The 26,083-nt window shown below is 55.5% G+C and overlaps 2 protein-coding genes across 5 annotated transcripts in view; both read left to right on the top strand.

Annotated features, from left to right (window-relative positions):
• The first annotated feature begins 804 nt into the window (after nucleotides 1-804).
• Nucleotides 805-21,950, top strand: AIF1L (allograft inflammatory factor 1 like). The gene is made up of 6 exons (XM_066255934.1): nucleotides 805-962; nucleotides 1,173-1,234; nucleotides 12,536-12,602; nucleotides 14,373-14,414; nucleotides 16,691-16,853; nucleotides 19,761-21,950. Exons 1-6 carry the CDS (start codon nucleotides 932-934, stop codon nucleotides 19,846-19,848), a joined length of 453 nt encoding a protein of 150 aa, XP_066112031.1. The 5' UTR covers nucleotides 805-931; the 3' UTR covers nucleotides 19,849-21,950.
• Nucleotides 21,951-23,711: 1,761 nt separating this feature from the next.
• The window catches only part of NUP214 (nucleoporin 214), a 97,761-nt gene continuing 95,389 nt past the window's right edge, over nucleotides 23,712-26,083 (top strand). For all 4 annotated transcript variants that reach the window (XM_066255933.1, XM_066255931.1, XM_066255932.1 and 1 more), the window contains exon 1: nucleotides 23,712-23,866. In XM_066255933.1, the coding sequence (XP_066112030.1) occupies nucleotides 23,822-23,866 (45 nt within the window). In that variant the 5' untranslated portion in view covers nucleotides 23,712-23,821. The remainder of the gene's footprint in view (nucleotides 23,867-26,083) is intronic.

The following is a 26,083-nucleotide window of genomic DNA, read 5'->3' as shown; positions in this document are numbered from 1 at the left end:
AGGACAGTCCCTGTCTGTGCTTGTGGCACTCATAACTGTTCTGAGTGCCAGTTTCCATTCTCAGAAACAACCTAATTTGGACAGGAAACTCCACAGTCACCCTGTTAGGAGTCCCAGGTTCCTGTGCCCTGGGTGCCACTGTGCGGGGAGTTAGAGGCTCGGGGTTGATGTATCATCCAGGCGGACTTGCACTCCGGGCTTCCTCTACCTGAATTTGCTCTTCTGTAAAACGGGAGTGCCGGATCCTATTTCAGAGAGTTTATGGAATAAACAACTTAAAAAATGTATCCGGTACTGATCTGACAAAGTGCCTGGCGCACAGTCCATGCTCAAGAAATAGGTTTTATTAACCAAACAGTAACTCATTCTGATTGATTTAGTGTCGCTAATGATGGCCCGGTGGCACTTTGTCATTATGCATTCTCCCCACCCTCCTCCTCCCAACCCCAACAAAACTAAACTTTTATTTTTCGTAAGCGCCTGGTTGGTGGCGCGTTCACTCCCGGCCGCCGCCACCCGCATTGGCTTCTTACAACCACCCAGAGTGCGAACTAGGATCGTCCCCGTTTTATTTCCGGGGAAACCACGGCCCAGGGCGGGAAAGGGGCTTGTGGAAGTCCCAGGAGAGCGGAAAGGGAGGCGCGCACGAGCGGTCCGCGCGCCGTGCATTTTCCGCATCCTCCAGCAGAGGGGCGGGCGGCAGTTTGCGTCTCCCGCATAATAGCCGCTTTGAGGCCAGCGGCCCGGCGGCGGGAGGGAAGGGAGGCGGGCCAGAGGGAAGGGTGGGTGGGGTGTGTCCGGCCACCCGCGCCTTCTCTCCGCCCCTCGGTCCTTCCGCCACAAACCGCGGGATCTCGGACCAGGCGCTGGTCCCTCCTCGTTACTCGCTGCGGCCGCGAAGTCCCGAGCCGGCGGGAGCCCCGTGCTCATCATGTCTGTCGCGCTCAGCAACAGGTTTCAAGGTAGGCGCTCTGTCCCCCGCTGTCCCTCAGCCTGCCCCGCCCCCGACACGCTGTCCCCGCGTCCCCCAGCCCGCGCGCGTTGTACCCCGCCCGCCACCTGTGCGCACCGAGCGAACAGTGGAGTCTGCAGCGCGCAGGAAGTGGACGCGGGTCCCGGGGATGCGCGGCCCAGGGAGACCCCCGCTTCCCGGGCTGTCTCTTTGTCTCCAGGAGGGAAGGCGTTCGGCTTACTCAAAGCTCGGCAGGAGAGGAGGCTGGCCGAGATCAACCGGGTAAGTGTGAGCCGCCACCTTCGCTTTTCTAGCCCCGCCGCAAGGACAGCTTGCGACTCGCTGGAGCTGCGCACCGCTCGTTTCTAAAGCTCCCAACGGCCCCTGGCTCCCACCTCCGTCTGTGAGGCTGTGCCCCCCTTCCTTTTCTTCCTCTGAGCTCCCCCCAATTTCCTCCCTCGGCCCCTGCCCCTGTGCCTCCGACTCCAGGTAGGTCCCCCTCCACCCCCTCCACTCAGCTCTGGCCCCGGCGTCTCGGGTTGCAAGTTGTTACTCTTAGACTGAGGAGGTAGGGCCGGGCCAGGAGCTCCAATACGGCCGGCCCGGGGCTTCCTGGAAGCCCTCCTAGGACCGGCTGCAGGGATTTGCTCCAAAAGGGACCCCTGAGGTCTCCCAGCAGTGCCCATTTTACAGCCGAGAGACGGAAGGGAGGCCCAGAGAGGCTAGGCAGCTGCCCAGCAAGCGTGGGTCAGGCTGCTGTTAGCACTTGGGCTCCAGACTCACAGGCTAGTGTCCTCTGTAGTGAATGCTGTCCTCCTGCCTGCCCCCTGCCCACCCTCACAACTCTTAACCACTCCAGCTTTTAGGGAAGGCTCCCAGGGAGCCTTGATGCTTTTTCTTATAAAGAAAGCCACCCAGCTGTACCAGATGCACAGTGGGAGCCCCATAAACGTTTGTGTAATGACCATGTAGATTTTAGACGATAAGGAAAAGTGTCCAGGCCTGCCAGGATTGGCCAGAGCTCAAAGGCAGCATAGCCAGGGGCTTTGGAGTTCTACATGATGTGGGCTCAGACTGGTCTCCGTCACTTACAAGCTTTGTGGTCTTTCCCGGGGGCCTCTCCTCACAGAGCGAGGGGAGGCATGCAGTGTGCTTGGTCCAGCAGACCGCACAAGGGAAGACCTTGTGTATGGTTTTAGGATTATTTCCTGAGCAGGACATCTACCAGGTGCCTTCCCACCTGGCCTCGGAGGCATGTCCCCGGAAACAAGGCTGAGCATTCCCCCTGCTGGCTCCCTTGGGCCACTGAACACCCAGGGTCTGAGCTCGGCTTTGAGTCCCAAAGTGGGAAGCTGATGGGGTCAGCAGAGTCTGTGGGGTGGGGCCAGGCACTGTGGCATGGTGGCAGTGTTTTAGTGGTAGGGCTTGCAGTCTTGATGTCCTCTTTGGTTTTCTTGGATTGTCTAGCTCTAGGCAGCCTGTCTGGTTTCATTCTATTGGCTATAGGAATCTTGTGGAGGACACTGGGGACCCTAAAGCCCCTCAATGCCATCCCCGCCCTGCCTGTTGGTGTCATGTTGAACACATCCAAAAGGCAGCTTGGATGTCTGGCTGGGATCTCAGGGGTCCAGGCTGCTGGGCTCCCTCCCTGTTCACTCTGCAGCCTGTAGGTCTGGGCTGTGCTTGCCCTCTGGACAGGAGCCTAGAACCCTGACCTCATACAGCCCCCTGGGCCACTGGGCCGGGCGGGTTCCAAGCTGGCCGAATCCACCCGCAGCCAGCAAGACCCTGAGCCAGAGACAGCTGGGGATGGAGGAGAGGGGGCTATAGTTGGACAAACCAGAGGAGCCGAGTGTGTGGGACGTCCTATGCCAACCCTGCCCTTGGAGGGGGGCAGATTGTAGGGAGGCCACAGGGTTGTTTTGGGAGGCGGCCTGGCTTGGCTCAGAAAGGGGAGAGCCCGTGCCTCTCAGGAGCTGGACCGGACAGCTCGACTGGAGAGGATGAGCAAGAAGGGGCTGTGTGTACCCACATCGGGGTCCCAGCGCCCAGAGAGGGCAAGCCGCCGATCAAAGCCACTCAGACAGCAGTGGCAGAGCTTGCGGGCCAGTGCCCTTTCCCTGCCCAGATGCTGTTCTGAGACCACCCTGTGCGCCAGGCTGCTGGGGCTCAGGCTCCGGGCCCCTGGAGGAAGGAGGCTCTAGGGTAAAACCGGAAACTTAAGCTCCCCCCCCCCCCCGCAGTAGATCAAGGTGGCCCCACCGTGGCTTAGAGTCACGAGGGGAAGGCAGAGGAAGGCAGAATGTTGTTGGCTCTGTGACCTTGGGCCAGGCACCTGAGACACGTAGTCGGGTTGCTGTGATTTCTAAGTGATGTGATCTATGTAAAGCACATCAGGGAAGCTGGCTGCTGTCGTGATTGTTGTCATTGGGTGTTTTAGGGCTTACAGGTGCTGGGCTGGGGTTTGCTGTGGCCCCTGCTGGCTGCTCCGCCTAGGCCCGGCCATTTCATCCGAAAGAGCCTCAGTCTCCCCCTGCCTGAAATGGGGACAGTGGTCCCTGCTCTGCTCCCAGTCCCTACAGCAGTCAGTGGAGGCGAGCGGGCGAAGCTCATTGCAGACTCCGAGGGAGTCCCTCTCTTTGAGGTTCTGTGTTCGGTTCACCCGTGGCCATGAGGTTCTCCAGAGTGGGCAAATTCTAGAGGGAACCATGTTAGCCGCCCAGACTGGCCTTCCTTTGGGGTTCAGCTTCATTGCCCCACTGGAGTGGGGCTTGTATGTCGGGGGCTGGACTGAGCACCTGCCCATTGACCTTGTGGAAGGCGGAGGCCGTGAGGGATGGGGCTTCATGCTCCCTGCATGTGCCTGGGCACCGCTGTGGCTGCTGCCTGGGGGCAGAGCCCAGCCTGGCTGGCAGCTCTGGGGGCTTCTAGGGCCATCATCCCAGTTCCTTTTGAGCTTTTCTCCCCCTCACCCCCAGAGTGGGCCCGCTTCCAGAGGGCAGCAGGGTAGCTAAGCCTTAGCTGTTGTTCTTATCAGGGATTCAGGAGTGAAAATAGACAAGAGGCTCAGGTGGGCCTAGAGGTCCTGGTGGAGCTGTGTGGAAATGCACTTTCTGGTTTCCATCTGTGTTTTGCTCTGATTTTCTGAGCACTTGGCATGTGCCAGGCAGTGTGCCAGGTGTGCTCTGGGCCTTATCTTGTGGAGTGCTCACTCTAACCCTGTGAGTATGTATTCCCATACAAGAACAAGACTCAGAGAGGGTGAGTCAGTCGCCCGGGTTTAAACAGCCACACTCGAACCCAGTCTAGTCTCTCCATCTCTGCACTTGATCGGGTCTCCCTCCGTGGATGCCCACCCCCACCTCTGTGCTGTGTGCGCATTCTCTGCGCTACTGGAGCGGACAGGATGTGCACACACCTCCTACTCCCCCCACATAGCTGACATTCTCTGAGCCCTGGTGGCATGGTAGCTGACCCCAGGCCGGCAGCCTCAGCCTTATATGGCAACAGAATACATTCTCCTCAGCTTCCCACGGGGGCAGAGAGAAGTGGCAGGGCTGGGTGGGCACTCCATTGGGCGCCCTTACCCTTGTGACCGCCGGCGGAACCTGCAGGACAGAGAAGGCTGCCGTCTGAGCCAGCCGGAGGCCAGGATCTTTAACAAAATAACGTGAGGTGTGACTGGTGCTGGGCCTGCATCATCTCACTGACGCCTGTCAAAGGAACGTCTGATTAGGAAGATAGGTGACAAGAATGTGTAAACATTGCCGTGGGACACGGCTTACTAGCCCTCCCATTTTAGAGATGAGGAAATAGAGGCTCAGCCAGGTGAAGTCACCTGCCCAAGGTCACCCAGCCAGGAAGTGACAGAGCTAGGAGTCTTTGAGTTCAGACACCGCCTGCGGCCTGCCCTGGCCCCTGTCCATCATGTGGCCACCGCCTAGCTGTGACACAGGCCTCTCTTGCTTATGTGGATAAAGATCTCTGGCTACCATCCCGTCCTCCCAGCCCTCCTGGGTCGAATGAAGGGCACGCAGCGTTCCCTGTGCCATTTAGGTGCCTCATGGTTATTTCAGAGCCCACGTGCCCTCTGTACTGGGAAGAGCCGGGCACAGCAGGCTGTGTGTCTCTGCCTGCAGGGGTATATGTCCCCGGCTCCCCCCCCCCAAGCCATGGGGGACCTCTGAGACCTGACCCAGGCGCTACACAGGTGTGTCTCTTTTCCTGTGTACTGGCAGTGCCACTGTGTCCCTGCCCAGGTGAATGTGCCCAGCTGGCATCGCTTGGTACCCGTCTCTCTTGCTCTTCCTTAATATATTATAAGGGAGATGGTGATAACTGGCCACGTGAGCCTCCGAGGATTCAGTGTCCCTGCAGGTCCAGCCAGTCACGACCTCAGTGTGGCCATGTCACAGGAAGCTAGAGATGGAATTTCTGCAGGGTCTGCTTAGTTTGTACAGCGGATGGGGTGTTTTTCTTCAGCTGCCCCATCTTTTGGCGAGGACACCGCGTCCGGATGAGGCCCCAGAGCTGCCGTGGGGAATGTGAGCCTGCTGTCCTGGCGGGTGCACGTTACAGGCTCCGTCTATGCGCCAGGCCCCAGGCTGGGCATTTGTGGCCCGGTCCTGGCCCTTTAAGAACTTGTAGGCTGCGTCAGAGGCCCCACGGCCTAGTATGGTACTGCCTGGCCTTGGGGTTTTCACCCAGGGTTTCAGCCACCAACCTCTTGGATGGCCTCCAAGATGGTGATATCTGCCCGCCCCAAAATTCTGCTGCAGCTAATACATAGAGACAAGCCTGGAGGGCCAGGAGCCAGCATCCGGGAGCAGGTGCTAGAGGTACTGGCCCAGAAGGAGAGTTGAGTCTGAGGTGGAGGTGGTAGGGGCAGTGGAGTCAGGCAGGTGGCAGGGACCTGGAGGCCAGGCCCAGCAGGGGCTGCCATCCTCTGCTGGTTGTGGAAAATAGCCCCTCTCGGGCATGAGCACTTGGATGGGGCTCCTGGGGGTCGGGGAAGATTCCGATACTTATCAGAGGTTGCAGCGCACCGCTGTGGCTGTGGGCGCTGTCCCCCGGGGCTGAGAGGGGAGCGCTCTCTTCCCTGTGGATGGCCTGTCACTGCTCGGTCAGCCAGGGGTCCAAGGACAAAGCAGAGCTTGCCTTTGAAGAGGGATGGCCTGGGGGTCAAAGCTTGTCAGGAGGACTCTGTGACATGCTGTGGAACAGAAAGGCGTGGCTGGGCCACTTCTCTGCCCTTCCCCTGCTCACAGTTGTGTCTTGGTGCGGCTCGAGTGTAGGCGATCCACATGCATGACAATAACTGGCAACACTTCGTACGTGTCTGTGCAGTTAGCTCATTTCATCCAGCCCAGTGAGGAGATGCTGTTACTATGACCCCATTTCATGGACGAGGAAACTGAGGCCCGAAGTGGTGAAGCAAGTTCCCCAGGGCCACAGACAGAGTGAGCGCTGGGTCTGGGATTTGAACCCAAGGAACGTGGTCCAACATCCCTCCCCCGGCCCCTCTGTCCCGCGCACCTGCGCTCAGGGAGTTTATGTGCGGCTTCCGACCGCTGTGGCTCTGGGCGAGACCTTTCCCTTCCGAGACCTCGGTCTCCTCGGCTATTGAACGGAGAGGACACGCTGGATGCTCTGTGGAGTCGCTTCCACGCTCTGTGACTCGGTGGGTGTTTTGACAGCTTTATCACCGTCTCAGGCCTCGCCCGTGGACACTGGCTGGAGAACCGAGACTGCTCAGCGCCCGGCTTCCTGTTTTTTGACTCCAGGCTCCTGCCTGCTTGCACTTCCTGGCTCGTTGCCAGCGACTGACCAGGCCACCAAGCCTCTGGACTTGTCCCTCTGCGTAATAGTCCGTCTCAGAGCCCCTGATACCTGGAGGCCGTAGAAACTTGGCATTTGGGGCAGTGGGCTGGAGCGTGAGCGGGGGATGGGAGGTGGGGAGCGAGCCATCCACACACACCCCGTCCCCTAGGGGGCTATAGAGTGGTCCCTGGCCTCTGCAGTAGCCTCCTTCTGCAGCTGCCCAAGAGGAAAGGTAACTCCCAGTATTGACTTTCTTCGCTCAGAAACCTGTAGTCAGGCCACCTGCTCCTTGTTCGGGGCAGGGAGGGGGCTGGGATGGCGAAGGGAGGGAGAGACCTTGAATTGTTAAAACTCGGCGAGCTTGAGCAAGTTGAGCAAGCTCTCTGGGTCTCAGTCATCCCCCTCTGTCCAGTGAGGCTGCCCAGAGAGGGGAGAGAGAAATCATGACCATCCTGAGGCAGGGAAGGCGGTTTGCTTTTCTGATCTAGTTACCAGGAGATGAGGGTCGGAGTGATGAGCTGCGGGGGGTGTAGGTGGATAGTGCGGATAGAAATGTTAGAAGAGAACAATGAACAGCTAACATGTATTTAGCATTTGCCAGGTGCCAGGCACTGTGTTAAGCACTTCATATGAATTGACTTACGTACCGTGGTTCCTTGGAACAAGCCTATGATATACTCGTATCCTTCCTACAGGTGGGGAAACTGAGGCACAGACCAATGAAGTCATGTTCACACAGCAACTAAATCAGACCTGGTAGTCAACCTGGTCCCTACCACCCACTCGTGGGCATTCTAGCTTTCATGGTGGGCGGTAGAGGAGCAACCAAAGTATAAATAAAAAGATAGATTTAACTATAGTAAGTTGTTTTATAAAGACTTATTCTGCCAAACTTAGAGAAAATCCGACACAAAGTACTTGGTAAGTAATTATTATTATATGCTTTAACTTGCTGTAACTCTGCTTTATAAATTTTATAAAGTAAAGTTACTTCCCTACTTTATAAATCACCATGACTGTGGAACCGGTGGGCGGTTAGAAAATTTTACTATTGATACTAACAGATACAGAAGTGGGCGGTAGGGATAAAAAGGTTGACTAGCCCTGGACTAAATGGTCGAAACCCAGGCACTCTGGCTCCAGCTTGCCCTCTTCTGGCGTCTGCTTTTGCTTTTCTTCCAAAGGGGGCTGGCTTCTATCTCTGTCCCTTCTGCCTGGGGCCCCAGAGTCAGGGCAGCCAGGAGTCCTGCAACTGGACAGATAGGATACCTGCCCCCTGGGCGTGGCTGGGCCCCAAGGCTGGGCAAGGGAATGTGGGGGGGCAGGTGCCTGAAGGGGCGGGAGCTGTGGGCTGTGCATGAGCAGGGACCAAGATTCTGAAGCTTGGAGGTGTGGTGGAGCCGGCAGGCCAACCCGGTCCCCGCTGCCCCCCTGCCTGCCCTGGCCCTGCTGGCGGCCCAGCCCACACAGCTGCCCCCAACCCAGGGCCAGCGAGAGCTGCCTGCCTACCCAGACACGAACGGGTCAGCTGTTTTTCCCACCCCTGGTCACTCTGTGGCTCAAGCGTTTGTCATTTTTGGCTCCAAGAAAAAAATGTGATTCCAATCTCCTAGTCGTCCCCCGCCCCCAGTCTCTCGTCACACATGTGCACACGCTTTAGCCAAGCTGACTTACCATTTCAGGGGTGAGAATGGAGAAGGTCACCCTAGCTGAATGGCAGGCTTCTCCATTCACTCAACAGATGTTTATTGAACCTCTACTACGTGCTGGGCAGTACTGGGTGCTAGGCACCCACGGGGCACGAGATGGTCAACACGTGGTCCGAGGGCCTGCCTCCTCCCGTCACCCTTCCCACGCCCGCTTCCTCGGGTCACCTACCCTTTCCAGCTCCGTGCAGGGGGGGAACCCCAGCGGCCTCTGCTGCTCAGTGTAATCCCGGCTTGGCCACTTGCTAGCTGTGCTGCTTTGAGCACGTTCCTGGTCCTCTCTTGAGTCTCGATTCAGTCGCTCATCCTGCAGATACTTATTGAGCACCTACGGTGTGGAACCTACATTCTCGCAGAGGGAGACCGATGAGGGACAGTATAAGCCAATAAATTGTGTTAGGAGGTGATTCACCCTGTGGAATAAAAGGAGACACACAGGAAGCTCGGGTGGGTTGGAAGTGGAGGCCGGGGTGGCTGTGGGCCCAGTGGACGGCGTTGGCCTCATTCAGAAGGTGGCAGTTGAGCAAAGGCTTAAAGGGGGCGAGAGAGAGTGCCAGGTAGGTATGTGGGGAGGGGACCCAGCCAGAGCAAACCGGCCATGGGGAGGAAGCGGGGCCCAGGGCTGGGTCCAGCGAAGGGGAGTCATGACTCAGCAGGTCACAGTTGCCCCTGCACCCTGGTTCTCGCTCTGTCGCCGCCTGGTTGTTCCGCATTCATCTCCGGTGTGACTCGTCTCCCACACAAGGCCCACATTCCGCCCGCCCCTTGAACCCTGTCTGCTCGGATTCCTAGAAGTGGTCAGTACACGTTACTCACGGGCTCTGGGCTGGGGCAGGACTTCTGGTCGACCAGAACGTGGGAGCTGGGACGGGCCCCGGCTCTCCTCTCCCTAGAAAGCCCCAGATGTTGGGCCGTTGCCTTCCCACGAAGGATTCCCCGTTCCTAACATGGGGCAGTGGGGGAACATCGGAGCAGTGTAGTGAGTTGAACGCAGGCTAGCCACGTGGGTTCCATTTAAAAATGCTGAGATTAGGAACTTCCTACTTTTATGAAATGTCCTTTTCTGAACTCATGGCAGCAGTCAGTGGTCTTTGTTTAGTCTTTACTTAGCAAAATGCAAATCTGGCAGCCTCGTGTAGGGCCTCTCCCTGCTCTTAACTTTTTTGGGAAATATTTCTTTATGCATTACCCCAGAGTCTGGGAATCACACGGCCTGTTTGTCCCTCTGCTGAACAGCTTTGCGATCTGTGACCCCGGGAGGCACCTGGTTTGCTCAGGGTCACAGACAAGAGTTAATTGTCCTGCTTTCTGGTCAGCAGTGGAAATGAGCTATAAGTGAGAGCCTGGAGGAAGGGAAATCCTGGCCAGAGCGAGCCAGGGGGGGCAGCGGGAGAAGTCTCCAGCCCCAGCTACGGGGAGGTAGGGCCGGGCATGGTGCATGGGAATGAGGCCCCAAGAGAGGCTGTGGGCAAGCCAGCTGGACCCCATGGCCCCTGGGGCTGCCCTCGACCTGCCTGCTGGAGGCACAGGACCTGGAGGCTGATAGGCCCAGATTCCAAATCAGTCCTGCATTTTCTCAGCTGCCCAGGGCTTTAGAAGTGTTATCTGACCCCTCTGGTGCTCTTGTTCTCAGGTGTAAAATTAGTGTAACAGTGAGGATTTAATGGGATAGCGTGGTTCCTGCCAAAAGCCAGGGGACCGTCCGGAGCCCCTCGACCCAGCGAGGGGAGGCACACTGGCAGGTGGGTTCCTCCATCCCTGTCGCAGGGTGCTGAGTTAGGGTGGAGACGCTTGAACCCGGGAAGGAGTCGTCCTATTCTCCCTCACACTAAACCAGGCCTGTTGCTCACTGAGCACCGACAGATGAGCTTGGTTATCCCCTGAGAGACAGGTGGTTCCCGAGGAGGTGGGTACGCTTGTGCCCATGTTGGTAAGCGTTGTGTCACAGTTGGTAAGGAGGGGACTGAGATCCAAACCCAGAGCGCTTTGTTACCATTTAGGTTTTTTGTCATTCTCTTGTTCTATATGCTTCAAGCCCCCTGGGGGTTTACACAACAGGCTGGAAAGGTAGTGAGTTCCCTGTCCTGGGACATGTGTAAGCACAGACCCAGTCATCAGTTAGGGGGAAACAGGAGGAATTTAGGAGCAGATTGAGTGATTGACCTAGGTGCCATTTAGTATCTCTTTATACACTCCCTATAATCTTAAGATAAGGACCTTATCTTATTTGCCTTGGTCTCACCTGCCCCCTGGCTGCCTAGAACACAGCAGTGTACCTGGGGTCCCTCAAAAACTGTTGTGTGAATGAGCATAGGCATGATGCCAGGCCCTGGCCAGTTGGCTCAGTGGATAGAGTGTCAGCCCGGCATGCGAAAGTCCCAGGTTCGATCCCCAGTCAGGGCACACATGAGCAGCGACCCTCTGCTTCTCCCCTGCTCCCCATCCCCCTTCTCTCCTCCTCTCGCAGCCAGTGGCTCAGTTGGTTTGAGCATCGGCCCTGGGTGCTGAGGATAGCTTGGTCTGTTTCTCTATCTCCCCTCCTCTCATTTAAAAAAAAAAAAAGAAATGGGTAGCGATGCCTATGTCAGCTCAGTAATGAGGGAAGTGTGGTCCAGAGAAGAGAGGGCATTTTCGGAGTCTCGTGCTAGGATGGGTATACACCCCCATCGCCACCCAGGTTCTAAGGCAGCTTTGAAGATTAGCAACAAGGCAAGTAAGATCCCTGGTCCTGTGCTGGCCTAGCAGTTGCTTACGAATGTGTCACCTTTTGTTCTAAAGCCGGCTGAAGGCCTGCTATCTGCCCATCTTTAAGGGTCGAGGTTGAGGATAGACTTGAAGTGAGACGGAGCTGACTTGAAGCTCTGGCTGTGTGAGCCTCAGTTTCCTCATCTGTAAAATGGGAAACCCTTGGTGCACTCTCCCTCTTGGGAACACCCCTGCACCTCTCCCGTCCCCCTCTCCCCCACCCCGGGCGCGTTACCTTTACCCTTCTGTCTTCTGCCTGAGCTCCAAGGGCCCTTCTTTGGCCACTGTCACTTGTCTCCTAAAACCCTATCTTCTGTGGCTCACTTCCCCTTTATGACTTTCTGAATAAAAATAAATACTTATATAATTAAATAAATCGAATGGGAAACTCTTGGATCCCCCTGTGGCATCCAAAGAGAGTGAGTGGGTAAGTGCTACATCCTGGGGGCTCTTGTGAGTGTCCCCTGGCCCTCCCCACCTGGTCCTGAAGGGACTCATCTGGGTCTCTCCCAGCCTCAGAGGGGAAGGGGGACAGACCTGTCCTACAGGCGAGGACACAGGGGAGAGGTAAGTGACCTCCCCGGCGATGTACAGTCGTGTTCTGGCTGGAGCAGAGGCTAGTAACATGACAGTGAGTGTTCACGGAGCACGAGCTCCATGCCAGGACTCAGACACGCACTCTCCTTGGATTCGCACACAAGTTGCGGGAGTCGCTACGATCATCACGCCCCTTTGGCGATAAAGCATGGGACACCCGGAGAGGAGTTAACATGCTCGGGTCACGTGCCTAAGACGTTAGTGCTGGAACCCGGCAGCTTGTCTTTAGGGCTCGTTGCTTCCTGGATCTCAGAGTGGGGTCCCCTGGGGGAAGCCCAGGCCCCTGCCCCGGTGACACTCAGAGTTTCGTTGGAAGGTGTCCCATCTTCTAGAGCGAATCCTTCGGGCCCCACCCCAGCTGCTGAGCACACTTCCCACCCACAGGCTGGACTCGGCAGGACTGCCCTGAGGGGTGACAGAAGGCCAGGACAGACCCTGGAGCCTCCCGCCCTGCCCCAGGAGCAGAGGCCCAGGGCGAGGGCCCGATGTGCGGGTGGGTGACAGAAGGCCAGGGCAGACCCTGGAGCCTCCCGCCCTGCCCCGGGAGCGGAGGCCCAGGGCGAGGGCCCGATGTGCGGGTGGGTGACAGAAGGCCAGGGCAGACCCTGGAGCCTCCTGTCCTGCCCCGAGAGCGGAGGCCCAGGGCGAGGGCCCGATGTGCGGGTGGGTGCGGCCCGCCGGCCCCTCGCTCAGCTCTGTGCTCTCGCCCCTGCAGGAGTTTCTCTGTGACCAGAAATACAGCGATGAAGAGGACCTCCCAGAGAAGCTCTCAGCCTTTAAAGGTACGCTGGGTTGCTGCCCCACCTCCCAGCCCCTCGACACCGGGCTGCACCCCTGTTTCATCCAGAACGCCCCTGTTCCCGGTGGGCTGCAGGACAGGGTGCCCAGCTGGAGGAGGCAGGCCCCTCCACTGGCCTCCAAGCCGCCCCCGGCCCCCTCGCCTCTCACCTGCGGGCCTCAGCCCGCCCCCCCACCCCAGCTCTCTCTCCCCGCAGCTGCCCCACGGGGCTCAGGTTGGCCTGTCGCCGCCGCCCCGGCCCTGCTCGCTCCCGGGGCCCCAGCTCACAATCGGCTCTTTGTAGCAGCCCTGGCCTCTCTCCCTCCACCGTGGAGCGTCTCGGGAGCCCCTGTGGAGAATGGACGCTTGTGTCTCGCAGTGGGGCAGGGGGCAGAGTTTCTGCCCATTGAATCCCGGCAGCACGGGATGAAAAGAAAACAGGGCCCGGGAGCCCGCGCACGGAGAGGGGGCAGCATAAAGGTCCCTCTGTTCCGGGCCCTGGCGCTTGGTTCCCTGCCAGCGGCTGGAGAAAGGAGAGGAGCCGTGCCCATAAGGGGCAGGCAGGCCCACCTTTCCGGCCGGGGAGATGCACCCGGGCGCGCTGGAGGACCGCGTGGACATCCGCGAGGCCTTGGCAGTGCGGGCAACCTCTCTGCTCCAAGGCAGAGAACCTGCCAGGTGCTCCCACTCTGCTCACCGCTTGGCTGTCCTTGGGCAGGACATCAGTGGCCAAGCTGTTGTTGAACATTGACCTGTGGGAAGCCCTTCAAAGGCAGTGTTGTGAGTTCCCTGAATCATCCCAATCCAACCGGGAGGGAGACGATGCCATCTTTAATTTATAGAAGAAGAAATTCAGGCTCAGAGAGGTGGGCTCATTTGCCTGGAGTCACACAGCTCACCTATGGCATAGCTGGGGGTTTGAACCCATACTGGTCTCATTCCAGAAGTCCTGCTCCTAACCATTATGCAACGGTGCTTTTTTACATTTAAAAAAAAAAAAAAAAAACTAAAACAACAGCACCCTCCTCCCTGCCCTGTCACCCGCCCCACCCTCCCGCATGCCAGCTGCTTACAGCAGCACCTCACGGAGGAGGGACCGTCCTTCCTCCTCTCTGCATACCAATGGGTCACTCTTCAGACTGGCTCTGGGAGAAGGGACAGAGGTCTCTGGGGTAGTAGATGCTTGTGTGTGTGTGTGGGGGGGTGCCCAATTAGGAAGAAGGCAGGGCTTGTGGGAAGGGTTCCCTTGGACACGGTGCATCCCACTTGGTGGGCAAGGGCAGGCCCACAGGCGTTTCTCCTGGAAGAGCGTCGGCTTCTCAGTGTGGACCATGACCCAGAGGTTCCGAACCACAGGGACTCCTCCTCAGCGGTCCCCACACCTGGCTGCCCGTCAGAGTCACCTGGGGCACTCTGAAAGCACACCAGTCCCCTCCCACACCGCCCTTCCCAGCCCCGCCGAGTCCGTATCCGGGGGCCAGGCTTGAATCTAGCTGGGAGGCTGCAGCCGCCCTCCTCGTCCAGTCGAGGGCCGGAGTGGCCTCCCGAGCACCTCTCTCCTCGGCGCCCACAAGGAGAGGCGGGCAAGCAGGACAAGCTCTGTCTTCAGAGACAGCTAAGATGATAGGACTCGTGTCGAGACCCCCATGTGAGGGGAGGAGTTAGGTGTGGGCTCCCCGAGGACCTGGCCATTGCCCTCAAGGGAGTCCCTGGGACCCCACAGGGGCCACTTTACTCTCTACGCTAACGCTAGTTTCTGCTCTGTGATTTTCAGAGAAGTACATGGAGTTTGACCTGAACAATGAAGGCGAGATTGGTGAGTGAGGCCTTGAGTGTGTCGGGGCACAAAGGTGTTTGTGGGTGGGCGATGTGAAGGTCCAGGGATCTCCAGAGACTCACCTGCGTGGGTGAGGTGTCGTGAGTGTGTCAAGCACACACAGAAAAACTTCCCGATGGGCTGGGCTAGCTGAGCCAGGTTGGAGCCTGTCTGCCTTTACCCTGGACCCATTCCCCCCCAAACTTCTCTTCCAACCATCTCCTGCCCCACCCCCTCACTGCCCACACCTCAGCCTCCCACTCCAGGGGACCCAGCATAGAGAGAGCGCCACTTGTGCCAGGGGCTGGAGGTGCTCATGCTGCTGACGCCCTGGCCTAGGGGGTGGGCATTTTCTTTGCCCCTAGGCCCCTCCTCCCATCTGTACACTGTCCTGCAGTTGACAAGTTGCCTTCACGTTCCCTCCTTCAGCAGACCCTGATCCTGTCCTGCCACCCAGAGGCTGGGGGTGACAGACGCCGATCCCATGGCACTTATACCCAGGACCATCTCTTGACCTGCACCAGTAACAGAACGACATGGTCAAGGCTGGTTTAATTATCCCCATTTTACAGATGAGGACACCGAGGCTCAGAGCGATGACGTGACTTGTTTGGGGCACGTGGTGGTTAAGCGGCAGGCCCAGGGCCTGACCCCTCCTCCACGTTTCTACGCCTCCTCTGTTGCCTCTCATGCTTGCCCCCTTTTGAATATTTTTCTTCTTTAGGAAAAAAAAAAAATATCAAGTTAATACAATTTTCATCATAAAAATGTTTTAGGAAGCGTAGCAGAGCACAAAGACGATACTATGTCACCCACAATCCCGACTCCCAGAGATAACTGCTATAAACAGTTCGGTTTATATCCTTCCACTCTTTGTTCTCATCACAAATGCTGTTTTATACCGTTTTTAGAAACTCCTTTAAAATATATATATATTTTAAAAATATATACATAGTGAGTATTTTAAAATATATACATAGTATTTTATATATAATTTATATATATATAAAATATATATATATTTTAAAATATACATAATTTTTAAAATATATATATATATATATAGTGAGTATTTTAACATATGATTAACTTTTCTTTTGAAATATACTGAGTGGCTGCATAACATTTCATTTATTCGGCCAACGCCTTAAAGTGTCGTCGATAATCCTCTGGAGCACATAATCGTACCTGAGTCTTTCTCCATATCCCTGATTATTTCTTAAGAGTAAATCTCAGAAATGAGACATCTGAGTCAAAGGCTTTTGTGAAGCGTGCTGCCCAATGGCCTTCCAGAAAGGTCTTGCCAATTTCGAGTCTGGCCAGCAGCTGTGGGAGACCTTTCACTTCTGCCTGCAGAAGGCTGCCCAGCTTTCTTTGAAATGCCCTGGACATCCTGGCACCTAGGGGCCTGGCACCAGTCCGGGCTGCCCGGCCTCTCGGGTGAGCTGGCACACCACTGCCTGGCCCTAAAATCAACCCCCTGCCGCACCCCCTTGTCCCGCCATCCTTTGCTGACCCCATTGTTCCGGGAACAATCCGAAGGAAATTGCCTCAGATCTTGGGAGCCCGGTGGTCAGAGTTGGCTGCGGCTCCTCGGGGTGTAGTGACTTTTTTGGTGCCTCCCTTGTTTGTTGGTTTTCCTGCTCGGCAGGGTATTTTTGGCACCCTCTCCCTTCTGGCTAAAAGAGTGCAGAGTGGGAGTGGCAGATGGGAGAAGCTGCCACCCAACCCCCTGGAGATGACTTTCTGTGCCTGAGAGCAGGCCATCTCCCTGACGCCACCTTCGCGGGGCAGTGACCTGCTGGATAGCTGGGCAGCGGGCCCATGCTCCCCCTCACCACGGGGAGTGCAGTGCAGTGCAGAACGGCCGCCCCACTGCTGTGCACCTGCTCCCTGCCAGGTGCTTCTCCTGCGTCGTCCCTCCCGATGATCCCATCAACCCATCTGATGGGAGCAGGGGTTCCGAGAGGTGAAGTAGCTTGCTGCAGGTCCCATAGCCAGAAATAGCAGAGCTGGATTCCAACCTGAGTCTATGCGACACTAGAAGCCCGTGCTCCTAACCACTAGTCATATTGCTCCGAAGGAAACTGGGGAAGGGTGTGATAGGCTCATTCTTCCTAGAGGAGCAAGGCCATTCATTGGCTGCGGTCTCCAGGGAGGGGCCGCCCTGCTGGGCTCCCTCCGGGTGTGGGGTCCGGAGGGAGCTTCTCCAGCTTCCCCATTAGCCCCCCCCCGCTGCCTGTCTCCCCTCAGTGGACCTGCTTTTCCTCCTGCAGACCTGATGTCTTTAAAGAGGATGATGGAGAAGCTTGGGGTCCCCAAGACCCACCTGGAGATAAGGAAGATGATCTCGGAGGTGACGGGTGGGGTCAGCGCTACCATCTCCTACCGAGACTTTGTGAACATGATGCTGGGGAAACGGTCGGCTGTCCTCAAGCTGTGAGTACTTCCCCCGTCTCTCCTAGGGCCTCAGGAGGCCAAGTCATTGTGTGTGGAGAGGCCCCTGGCTCGGGCACCCAGCCGCTCACCGGCCAGGAGGTAACTCACGGTGTGACCCGCTGGGCAAGGTGTTTCATTTCTCTGAACCCGACTTCCTTTCCCGCCGATGCCATGCTAGTCTGTACCTTGCTGGTGACGTTAGCCTGTAGTGGAAGGTCTGGCAGAGTCGGCACCCAGTAAGTGGCTCCTGGGATGACGCTGGCAATGCTGAGGATGACAGATCTACTGGCAAAACCCTGAACCTCAGTTCTCTCCTTTGTAAAGTGACTCGACCACCCCGTGGGGTTGTTGTGAGCGTAATGATGGAGTTAAAAGCCGGCTCTGAAGGGCGATAGAGTTCGCATGCTTTTCATGTGTAAGATAGAGATGTAATAAATACCTTTCGTGAAGCGTTGTCCTGAGGATTAATGAGCTAACGCACGTGGAGGGGCCAGCCCATACCTGGCTGATGGCGAACACCTGGTATGTGGTGGCTAAAATCACACTCCGGATGCAGGGACCTCCCCACTGAGGCGCTGCAGGGAAAGCCCTCGGAGAGTCTCGTGGTATTTGAGCTGAAAAGGACCTCTCACTTGGCTTTCAGGAAATAAGATTAACTTTTCTTCTTCCAAATGTACAAATGGCAAGTGTACCTGGCTCGTTTTACAGAAGAGGAAGTTAGGCTCCAGGAAGCTGAGTAACTGGGTCCTGAGCACACACTTTGGGCTGCTCAGAGCTTTTCGTGTGGGTGCAGAGGTCAGAGGGCACTGTGTGGAGGGCAGGTGGCAGCAATCAGAGCGACGATGCTATTAAAATGACACTGAAGATTTAGTGGACATTTACTCCGTGTCAGGCACTCGTCTGCATGTGGACTCTTTTGATTTATCACTTGTTTATTCTGCAAGTATTTACTGAGCACCAACTCTATGCCAGGAGTCATTCATTCTCGGTGCTGGGGTCACATGCGTTGCTAGCCTCCTCGTGGAGCTTACGTCCTAATGGAGACAAACAAAAACAAACAAAAACCCCAGATTGTAACAGTGTACTGCAAAAAAATAATAAATAAATATATATAGAAAGTGGGAAGAGGAATGAACAGAGATGATGTAATGGTGTGCAGGAAGGGTCTCGTTGAGAAGGCGACAATTGATCAGAGCCCTGAGTCAGGAAGATGGGAAGGGATGAGCCAAGTGAAGACCTGGGGAAAAGTATTCCAGGCAGCAGACACCACATGTGCAAAGGCCCTGAGGCAGAATCGTGTTCATATGTTCAAGGGATAGCACAGAGGCCAGTGTGTCTGGGGCATTAGTAAATACACTGAGTGAAGGATGAGTCTGCAGAGGTGGGCAGGGGTTTTGGGCCTCATGGGCCACCGTCAGACTTAGCATTCTGTAGCTGTGGAGGGATGCCACTGGAGTACGCTAAGCTAGGGACTGATTTTCAAAAGGTCCCCTCTGGCTGCAGCAGGGGTGAGAGTGGCAGCAGGGAAGCCTGTGCAGGTAAGAAATGAGGTTGCTCGCTGGGAGAGGCTGCCGTGGAGGTGGGTAGGAGCTCTTGGAATCAGGAGTGATCTAGGAGGTCGAGCTGGAAGCATTGCCTACATGCCCAAGACGTGGAGTGTCAAGGAGAGCGAGGAGTCTGCTGGGTCTGGAGTCTGGGGTCTGAGTAAGTGAGCGAGTGACCGTGCGGTTTGCTTGGAGGGAAGAGCCGGTGGGGAAGGTGGGAGCCAGGAATCCCATTTTTGATGTGCTCAAGGGAAGTGCCCTTCAGACACGGAGGAGAGAAGTCAAGGAGGGAGCTGGCGGTGCAGATCTGGAGCTCAGAGATAAGCTGTCTGGGGACTGTCACCCTTGGGAAGGGACTGGAAGAGCCCAGCCAGGGAATGACTACAGACAGAGTAGGGCACTGAAGCCTGGAACCGCTCCAGGACCTAAGCGCTCTGGTACCCGCACTTCCAGGTGGAAACGCCAGGCGTCGGCGTCGCCCGCTGGGAAGTAGTAGCAGGGCTGGGGCTCAAATCTAGAGGCTGCCCTGTGAACCTCTACTCTCCGAGCACTGGGAGGGTTTTGAAGATCAGAAGGGGTTTTTTTTTTTGTTTTTTTTTGCATTTTTCTGAAGCTGGAAACAGGGAGAGACAGTCAGACTCCCGCATGCGCCCGACCGGGATCCACCCGGCACGCCCACCAGGGGGCGATGCTCTGCCCACCAGGGGGCGATGCTCTGCCCATCCTGGGCATCGCCATGTTGCGACCAGAGCCACTCTAGCGCCTGGGGCAGAGGCCACAGAGCCATCCCCAGCGCCCGGGCCATCTTTGCTCCAGTGGAGCCTTGGCTGCGGGAGGGGAAGAGACAGACAGAGAGGAAGGCGCGGCGGAGGGGTGGAGAAGCAAATGGGCGCTTCTCCTATGTGCCCTGGCCGGGAATCGAACCCAGGTCCTCCGCACGCTAGGCCAACGCTCTACCGCTGAGCCAACCTTCCAGGGCCAGAAGGGGTTTTGAGCAGAGCCATGGCCCAGCCTAGTTCCACCTCCTCCAGGCAGCGTGGCTAGGGGTTAGGGGAAGGCACGTAGCCTAGAAGTCCCCTAGAGATCCGGAGTCTTGTCCCACTTGGACTGCTTGCGTGGCTCTGAGAAGTCACGGTGCCACTTTGCACCTCAATTTTCTTCTCTGTAAAAATAGGGCTGGGAGCCCCTTCCTTGTAGCGGCCGGCCGTGTTGGGCTTCTGAGAAGATACCGCTGGAAAATGGATGAAGGGTGTTTCGCTGAGGACCCTGCAAATGGAAGGCTGGATGAGCTTTCCCTGCGTGAGGGAAGGAGTCCTAATCCTGCTGTGTTTTGTTTTGTTTTTTTTCTCCATTTCCAAACCAGAGTCATGATGTTTGAAGGAAAAGCCAACGAGAGCAGCCCCAAGCCGGTTGGCCCCCCTCCAGAGAGAGACATTGCCAGCCTGCCCTGAGGACCCCGCCTGGACCTGCCCCTGCCCCTCCCTGCCCCTGTTCCTCCCTCCTGATCTCTCTGCCCTCTGGACTCATTGTGTTTTGTCTTATTTGGGCTTTTTTTTTTTTTTTTTTGGTCATTGGGCATGTTTGTTTTTTTTTTCATCTGCAGAATCAGTGATCTCTTTGTAAAGCACAAATTATCTGCCTTAAAAGGGCTCTGGGGCCCCTCCCTCTCTTCTTCCCTCCTTCCTCCCACCCCATCGCCAGTGCAGAAGGACTGACATCAAACCAAAAACCAGAAAGGACAAGGGGAGGGCAGGGAGGCTGGAAGCCTGTGATCCCCATGTTGGAGCAGGTCGTGTTCCTTCTTCCTGGAGGTCTGAGCTTAGTCCAGGTATGCTGGCCTGGCACTGGGGACAACCTCAGCCACTTTCAGAAGGCCTTAGGGTAGGGATAAGGCTGCAGGGCCCTGCTAGGACTTACCCAGACGCTCTGAGGTTCTAGCACTCTCAGGTGTCCCAGGATGTGGCCACTTACTGCCCCACCGCCCCACGTGATGCCCCCCCCAGGGCCATGTTTCTTCTCGTCCTCAATGAGGTGACAGAAGGAAGGAAGGAGGCAATATGAGCCCTTCAAGAAGGTTCTGGAAGAAATCCTCTGGCCTTTGCCCCCTGGCTACACCTGGCAGCTCAGAGGGAGCCCTGTCCCTCTGTAAGAGGCTTTGGAGGTAGAGGGGAGGCCAGGTGGGTCATCTCAGTCTAGTCCTACCTTGTAGGGGGGACGCTGAGGGCAACAGGATAGGAGAATGAAGACTAAAAAATACTCGTGGCAGAGTCAGCACAACTGTTCAGCCAAGACCTGAGAAACGAGGTTGCCTTTCTGACCCTGGTCTGCCTGCAAACTGACTGTGTTCCCCCCATTGGCCTTCCCACCTTGCATCATTCATTCATTCATTCATTCATTCATTCATCCATTTACTCAGTCACACAACAGGTATTTATTGACCGCCTGTTATAAGCTTTAAGTTCCCCTACTTTGTCCTGACATGTGCGGTGTCCACTGTCTAACTCACCTTGCCCTTTCCAAACCGCCCAAAGCCTTGAGCTTGGGGATTGGATTGGGGTCTCGCTGAGTCCTTGATTATGGACTCACAGGGTTTTATAGCCCCAATTCACCCTGTAGGTTGGCTGAGCCAGTTCTCTCCTGTCACCGGTGAGAAAACTGGGGTGGCCCACAGGGATTACGTGCCTTGCCCAAGGTCAGGGGTGACTCTGGAGATTGAATAGTCTAGACTGAAGCTCAGGCCTTCAGATGCCCTGCCTATGCTTCATCTATGCTTTGGGCTGCCCCCGTCTGGTGAAAACGAGGGAAGAGGCAGGGAGGAGCTGTCTCCTAGGTCAGCACTGGGCCAGAACTCATCGTCCCAGTGCCTCCAAGTCAGCATCAGGGTCTGGGTAAAGGCAAGGCCCGCCTCTGCAGTTCTGCATTCCCAAGAGCTTCTCAGCTAAGCCACTTCTCAGAACTCACACAAGCGTCACACTTGGCCTCATGCTGACTGAGCAGGAACCTCCGCCTTGACCCCACCTGTGTTTTGGAGTCCCTTACCTTTCCCACTCAGGACTTCGATGCGCTCATCCATTGAACATATTTATTAAGCCCCTGCTATGGGCCAAGAGCTAAGAACCCAGCAATGAAATAGACTCATGGAATCGAATGTCTAGTGAGGAAGTCGGACCTAGACAAGGACAGTGAGATGAAAGAAAAGGGGACTGATGATAGGGTGACTGTACTGCAATCCTGTGGGGACCAAGCTGGGCCCAAGACTAGGCAAGAGTCTTGGAGAAGCCTTTGGCAAACCTGAACTGGAAAAGGCTGGGTGCTGCTGGAGGCTGGAGCCTGTGTGAATTCCCTGTGGCTCCTCAATGACCCCTACTCAAGGGCCCAAGGAGCTGCCCTTTATAGCAGTTTGAGGGAGTGGAGCAGGTAGGGGATGGGAAAATGGCCAGGCTGGCTTAATCGGCTGGTCTCAACCAGTTCAGAAGCAAGATTATTTGTCCATGACTGGCTGGTCTTCAGGCTAAGGAGCTGCTCAGTTGCACAGGTCTAGTTGAAGTTTAAACCCCAGCAAAACAGTTCTCCCTGTAAATGTAAACTAACCCCACCCCTTCCCTGTCTTGGCTTTTTTCCCCCTGAGATCATAAGATAAGTAACTGCTTGTCCCCACCCCTTCCCTCTACCTCTCTGCTCTGGGACAGGATAATACCTTGGAGTAAGGTAGAGCTTTTCTTGACTACCCAGCATAGTCTGCGGACCTGATCCTCACTCAGAAAGGTGGGCAGAGCCAGCCAGGCTTACTTCAATTGGTCCAACAGTTGACAAGACCGGAGGAAAGCCTTAAGGGAGGAGAGAAAGTAGGTGTGTCCCCAGCTCTAGATAAGGGCAGGAAAGAGCTCTCATTGAATGGGAAGTGTCCTGGGAAACTCCCACCAGTTCCATCACCATTTCTTGGAATCCAACTCCTGGAGGGAGACCGGCTCAAGGGTGGTTCCTGGGAAAGGGAAGCTGCATGTATTTTAGGTTGTGGCTTATTGGCTCCAGGACTCTACTTTTCTGGCTAAGGGCTCAGCTTCTTAAAACTTCAGCTGTCTTCTTTCTGAAAGACCAAATCTAACTAATGTAACCAGAAACTTGGGGACTGCCAAGTGTGGCTTTGTCCCTGCAACTCAAAAGGAAGGAGTGCGTTGGGCAAGCTCAGGTGGATGCAGAATGTGTGTGCGCGTGCGTGTGAGTGTGTGTGGTGCGGGGTATCATCTCTACATACTGGAAATAAAACAGACAAACGTATCAATGTCTTGATTGGTGTATTTTGGGTTTGGGTTTCAGGGCTCAACCAGTTCTGAAGAGCTGGCTAATATAGTAAAGGATTGAATGAAATGTGTCTTGTAGGAGGCTCTGCTAAACACGGAACTTAATTTACTCCTCACGGCAACACAGAGACAGGTTCCATTTGTCATTCTTGTTTTATAAAAAGAGAAGCAGGCTTGGAGCAGATCCACAGTTTGCTGAAAACCAAATAGTAAGTGGGAGAAAACGCATCCCACCCCAACCCTGCTGCTCCAAGTTAAGAACCTCCGTCCTAGAGCATTTCTCATTTCAATAGTCCTCGATTAGCATACTCAGACCAGCTGAATTCTAATTCCGCCTCCACCGCTTTCTGACCGAGGGGCCCTGGGTAATTTTAACTTCTCTGTGCTTCCAGTCACTTCATCAATTAAATGGCAATGACTTGTAGGTGACTAGGATATCTTGAAGATGAAATAACACACTGAAAGTGTTTTTGCGGTTTCCAGGCTCTTGCTTCGTAAATTATTACCTTGAAAGTTGTAAAAGACAGCTTGATGCTTGCTGCTCTTTTAACCTTCCCGTTTAGTGTAGACAGGGAAGTCTCCGGTGGTGAGGCCCCTCCCCATCCACTTTCTGAACCTCTTTTCCTCCACTCCCCCACCCCCAACAAAGCCTCACTCAAGAGCTGTCCCTGGAAATATCTGTCAAGTTCCTAATTTGTCAGAATCGAGAATTATTAATAACCACCTCCCTGGAAGGATTACTCTGGGCGGGGTCTCAACCGAACACTGAATGTAGAGCGCTCGGGCACGCGCCATCCAATGAAAGAGACCAACACCAACCTTGCACGTTCTAGCTGGAAAGCGAAGACGCAGGTGGGCAGGGCTCCAAGGCTCCGCCCCCTCGGTTCGAGCCGGCCAATGGGAGGTGGCGTCCAGGAGAACGCGCGGCTTCAGAAGGTCCCTCAGCCTTCCTGGACCACGCGGTGGAAGAAAACGCGTGACGCCATCAAAGCGCGCCGGAAGTGCGGGTCGGCCGCGCGCCACTAGCGTTGAGAGAAGGAAGTTGGCCTCGGCGGGTTCTGGGCTGTGTGAGCAAGGCCGCGGGGGCAGCGGCGGCCTGCCTCGACCAACTGAGGGCGGCGCGATGGGAGACGAGATGGATGCCATGATCCCTGAGCGGTTGGTGAAGGTAAGAGCCTGGCCACGGCCTCCCTCCTTCCCTTAGTCGCAGCGTTGCCTTGGAGCCCCGCGGAACGGCGGGAGCGCGGGTGCCTTGCTGCCCCGCCTCCCGCCCGAACTTTTGCGGAGTTGAATTCTCACCTGCACGTCGAGTCCCGCCGAGTGCGGTTTCCCCCGCCCCTTGTTGGTCTCGCGCGCGCCACCGGAGCGGCTAGCTGCTTTCCTGTGGCGGTCAGAGTAGTGATGATACGATGTTTACTGTGTGCTAGGCATGTGTTAATTATACAGCCACCCAGGAAATAGTTGTCAATACAGCATAGAGGAGCAGGCCCAGGGCCGCAAGCCCAGGTCGCGGGTTCAATCCCGGATCAGGGCAGGCAGGGGAACCAACTAATTCCCCTGCCTGCTCAATTTAATAGAACACAATTTAATAGAACAACTAAGTGGAACAGCGAGTTGATGCTTCTCTCTCTCTCTCTCTCTCCTTTTATCCCTCCCTCTCTCCCTCCCTCTCCCCTTCTCTTTCCTCCTTCCCCCCTCGCCCCTACCCCCCTCTCCATCTCCCCTTCACCTCTTCCCCCTTTCCCTCACCCTTCCTTTCTCTCAGTCAATGGAAAACAATTATTTTATAAGGCAAAAAAATATAGAGGAGCAAATCAAGGTTCAGAAAGCAACTTACCCAAAGTCACAGAAAAGGAGGCAGAAATCTTTTTTTTTTTTTTTTTAATATCCTCTTTTGTTCAGTCTCATTGTACTGCTTGTAAGGTGGTCCAGGCTTGCCTGATGCAGAACCAGGACTCATCACTTACTTGTTCTACAATAAACTTTAGTTAATAAGAGGATTATTTTGGTACTGGAAATGTGCCTAAGTCAGGAAACTAAAGAGAGGGGTATGAGATCCCAATGATTGTTATAAACCCCTGAAAGGGAGGAAGATGCAGGAATATTTTAGGAAGGTGAATAAGAAATCACTGAAATGTATTTAGGGAGTAGTAATCCATACCTTAGAGCAGGGGTAGTCAACCTTTTTTTTTTTTTTTTTACAGAGACAGAGAGTCAGAGTGAGGGATAGACAGGGACAGACAGACAGGAACGGAGAGAGATGAGAAGCATCAATCATCAGTTTCTCGTTGCGCATTGTGACACCTTAGTTGTTCATTGATTGCTTTCTCATATGTGCCTTGACCATGGGCCTTCAGCAGACCGAATAACCCCTTGCTGGAGCCAGCGACCTTGGATCCAAGCTGGCGAGCTTTTTGCTCAAGCCAGATGAGCCCGCGCTCAATCTGGCAACCTCAGGGTCTCGAACCTGGGTCTTCCGCATCCCAGTCTGACGCTCTATCCACTGCGCCACCGCCTGGTCAGGCTAGTCAACCTTTTTATACCTACCACCCACTTTTGTAACTCTGTTAGTAGTAAAATTTTCTAACTGCCCACAGTAATGGTGATTTATAAAGTAGGGAAGGGGCCCTGGCCTGTTGGCTCAGCGGTAGAGCGTCGGCCTAGCGTGCGGAGGACCCGGGTTCGATTCCTGGCCAGGGCACATAGGAGAAGCGCCCATTTGCTTCTCCACCCCTCCGCTGCGCTTTCCTCTCTGTCTCTCTCTTCCCCTCCTGCTGCTGAGGCTCCATTGGAGCAAAGATGGCCCGGGCGCTGGGGATGGCTCTGTGGCCTCTGCCTCAGGCGCTAGAGTGGCTCTGGTCGCAACATGGCGACGCCCAGGATGGGCAGAGCATCGCCCCCTGGTGGGCAGAGCGTCGCCCCCTGGTGGGCGTGCCGGGTGGATCCCGGTCGGGCGCATGCGGGAGTCTGTCTGACTGTCTCTCCCTGTTTCCAGCTTCAGAAAAATGAAAAAAAAAATAAATAAATAAAAAATAAAGTAGGGAAGTAACTTTACTTTATAAAATTTATAAAGCAGAGTTACAGCAAGTTAAAGCATATAATAACTACTAACCAAGTACTTTATGTTGGATTTTCGCTAAGTTTGGCAGAATAAGTCTTTATAAAACAACTTACTATAGTTACATCTGTCTTTTTATTTATACTTTGGTTGCTCTGCTACCGCCCACCATGAAAGTTGGAACGCCCACTAGTGGGAGGTAGGGACCAGGTTGACTACCACTGCCTTAGAGAGTAGTGACTCTCTCTTCCTCCTGGGTGAGCCACCCAATGAGAGTGTGCCGTATTCCTCAGATATGGTGAGCAGAGGCGAAAAAAAAGGTTTCCA

This window comes from Saccopteryx bilineata, chromosome 2, assembly GCF_036850765.1.
Source record: "Saccopteryx bilineata isolate mSacBil1 chromosome 2, mSacBil1_pri_phased_curated, whole genome shotgun sequence".
Classification (NCBI taxonomy): domain Eukaryota; kingdom Metazoa; phylum Chordata; class Mammalia; order Chiroptera; family Emballonuridae; genus Saccopteryx; species Saccopteryx bilineata.
Note: the sequence above shows the minus strand (reverse complement) of the source record. Positions and strands in the feature narration are given on the sequence as shown.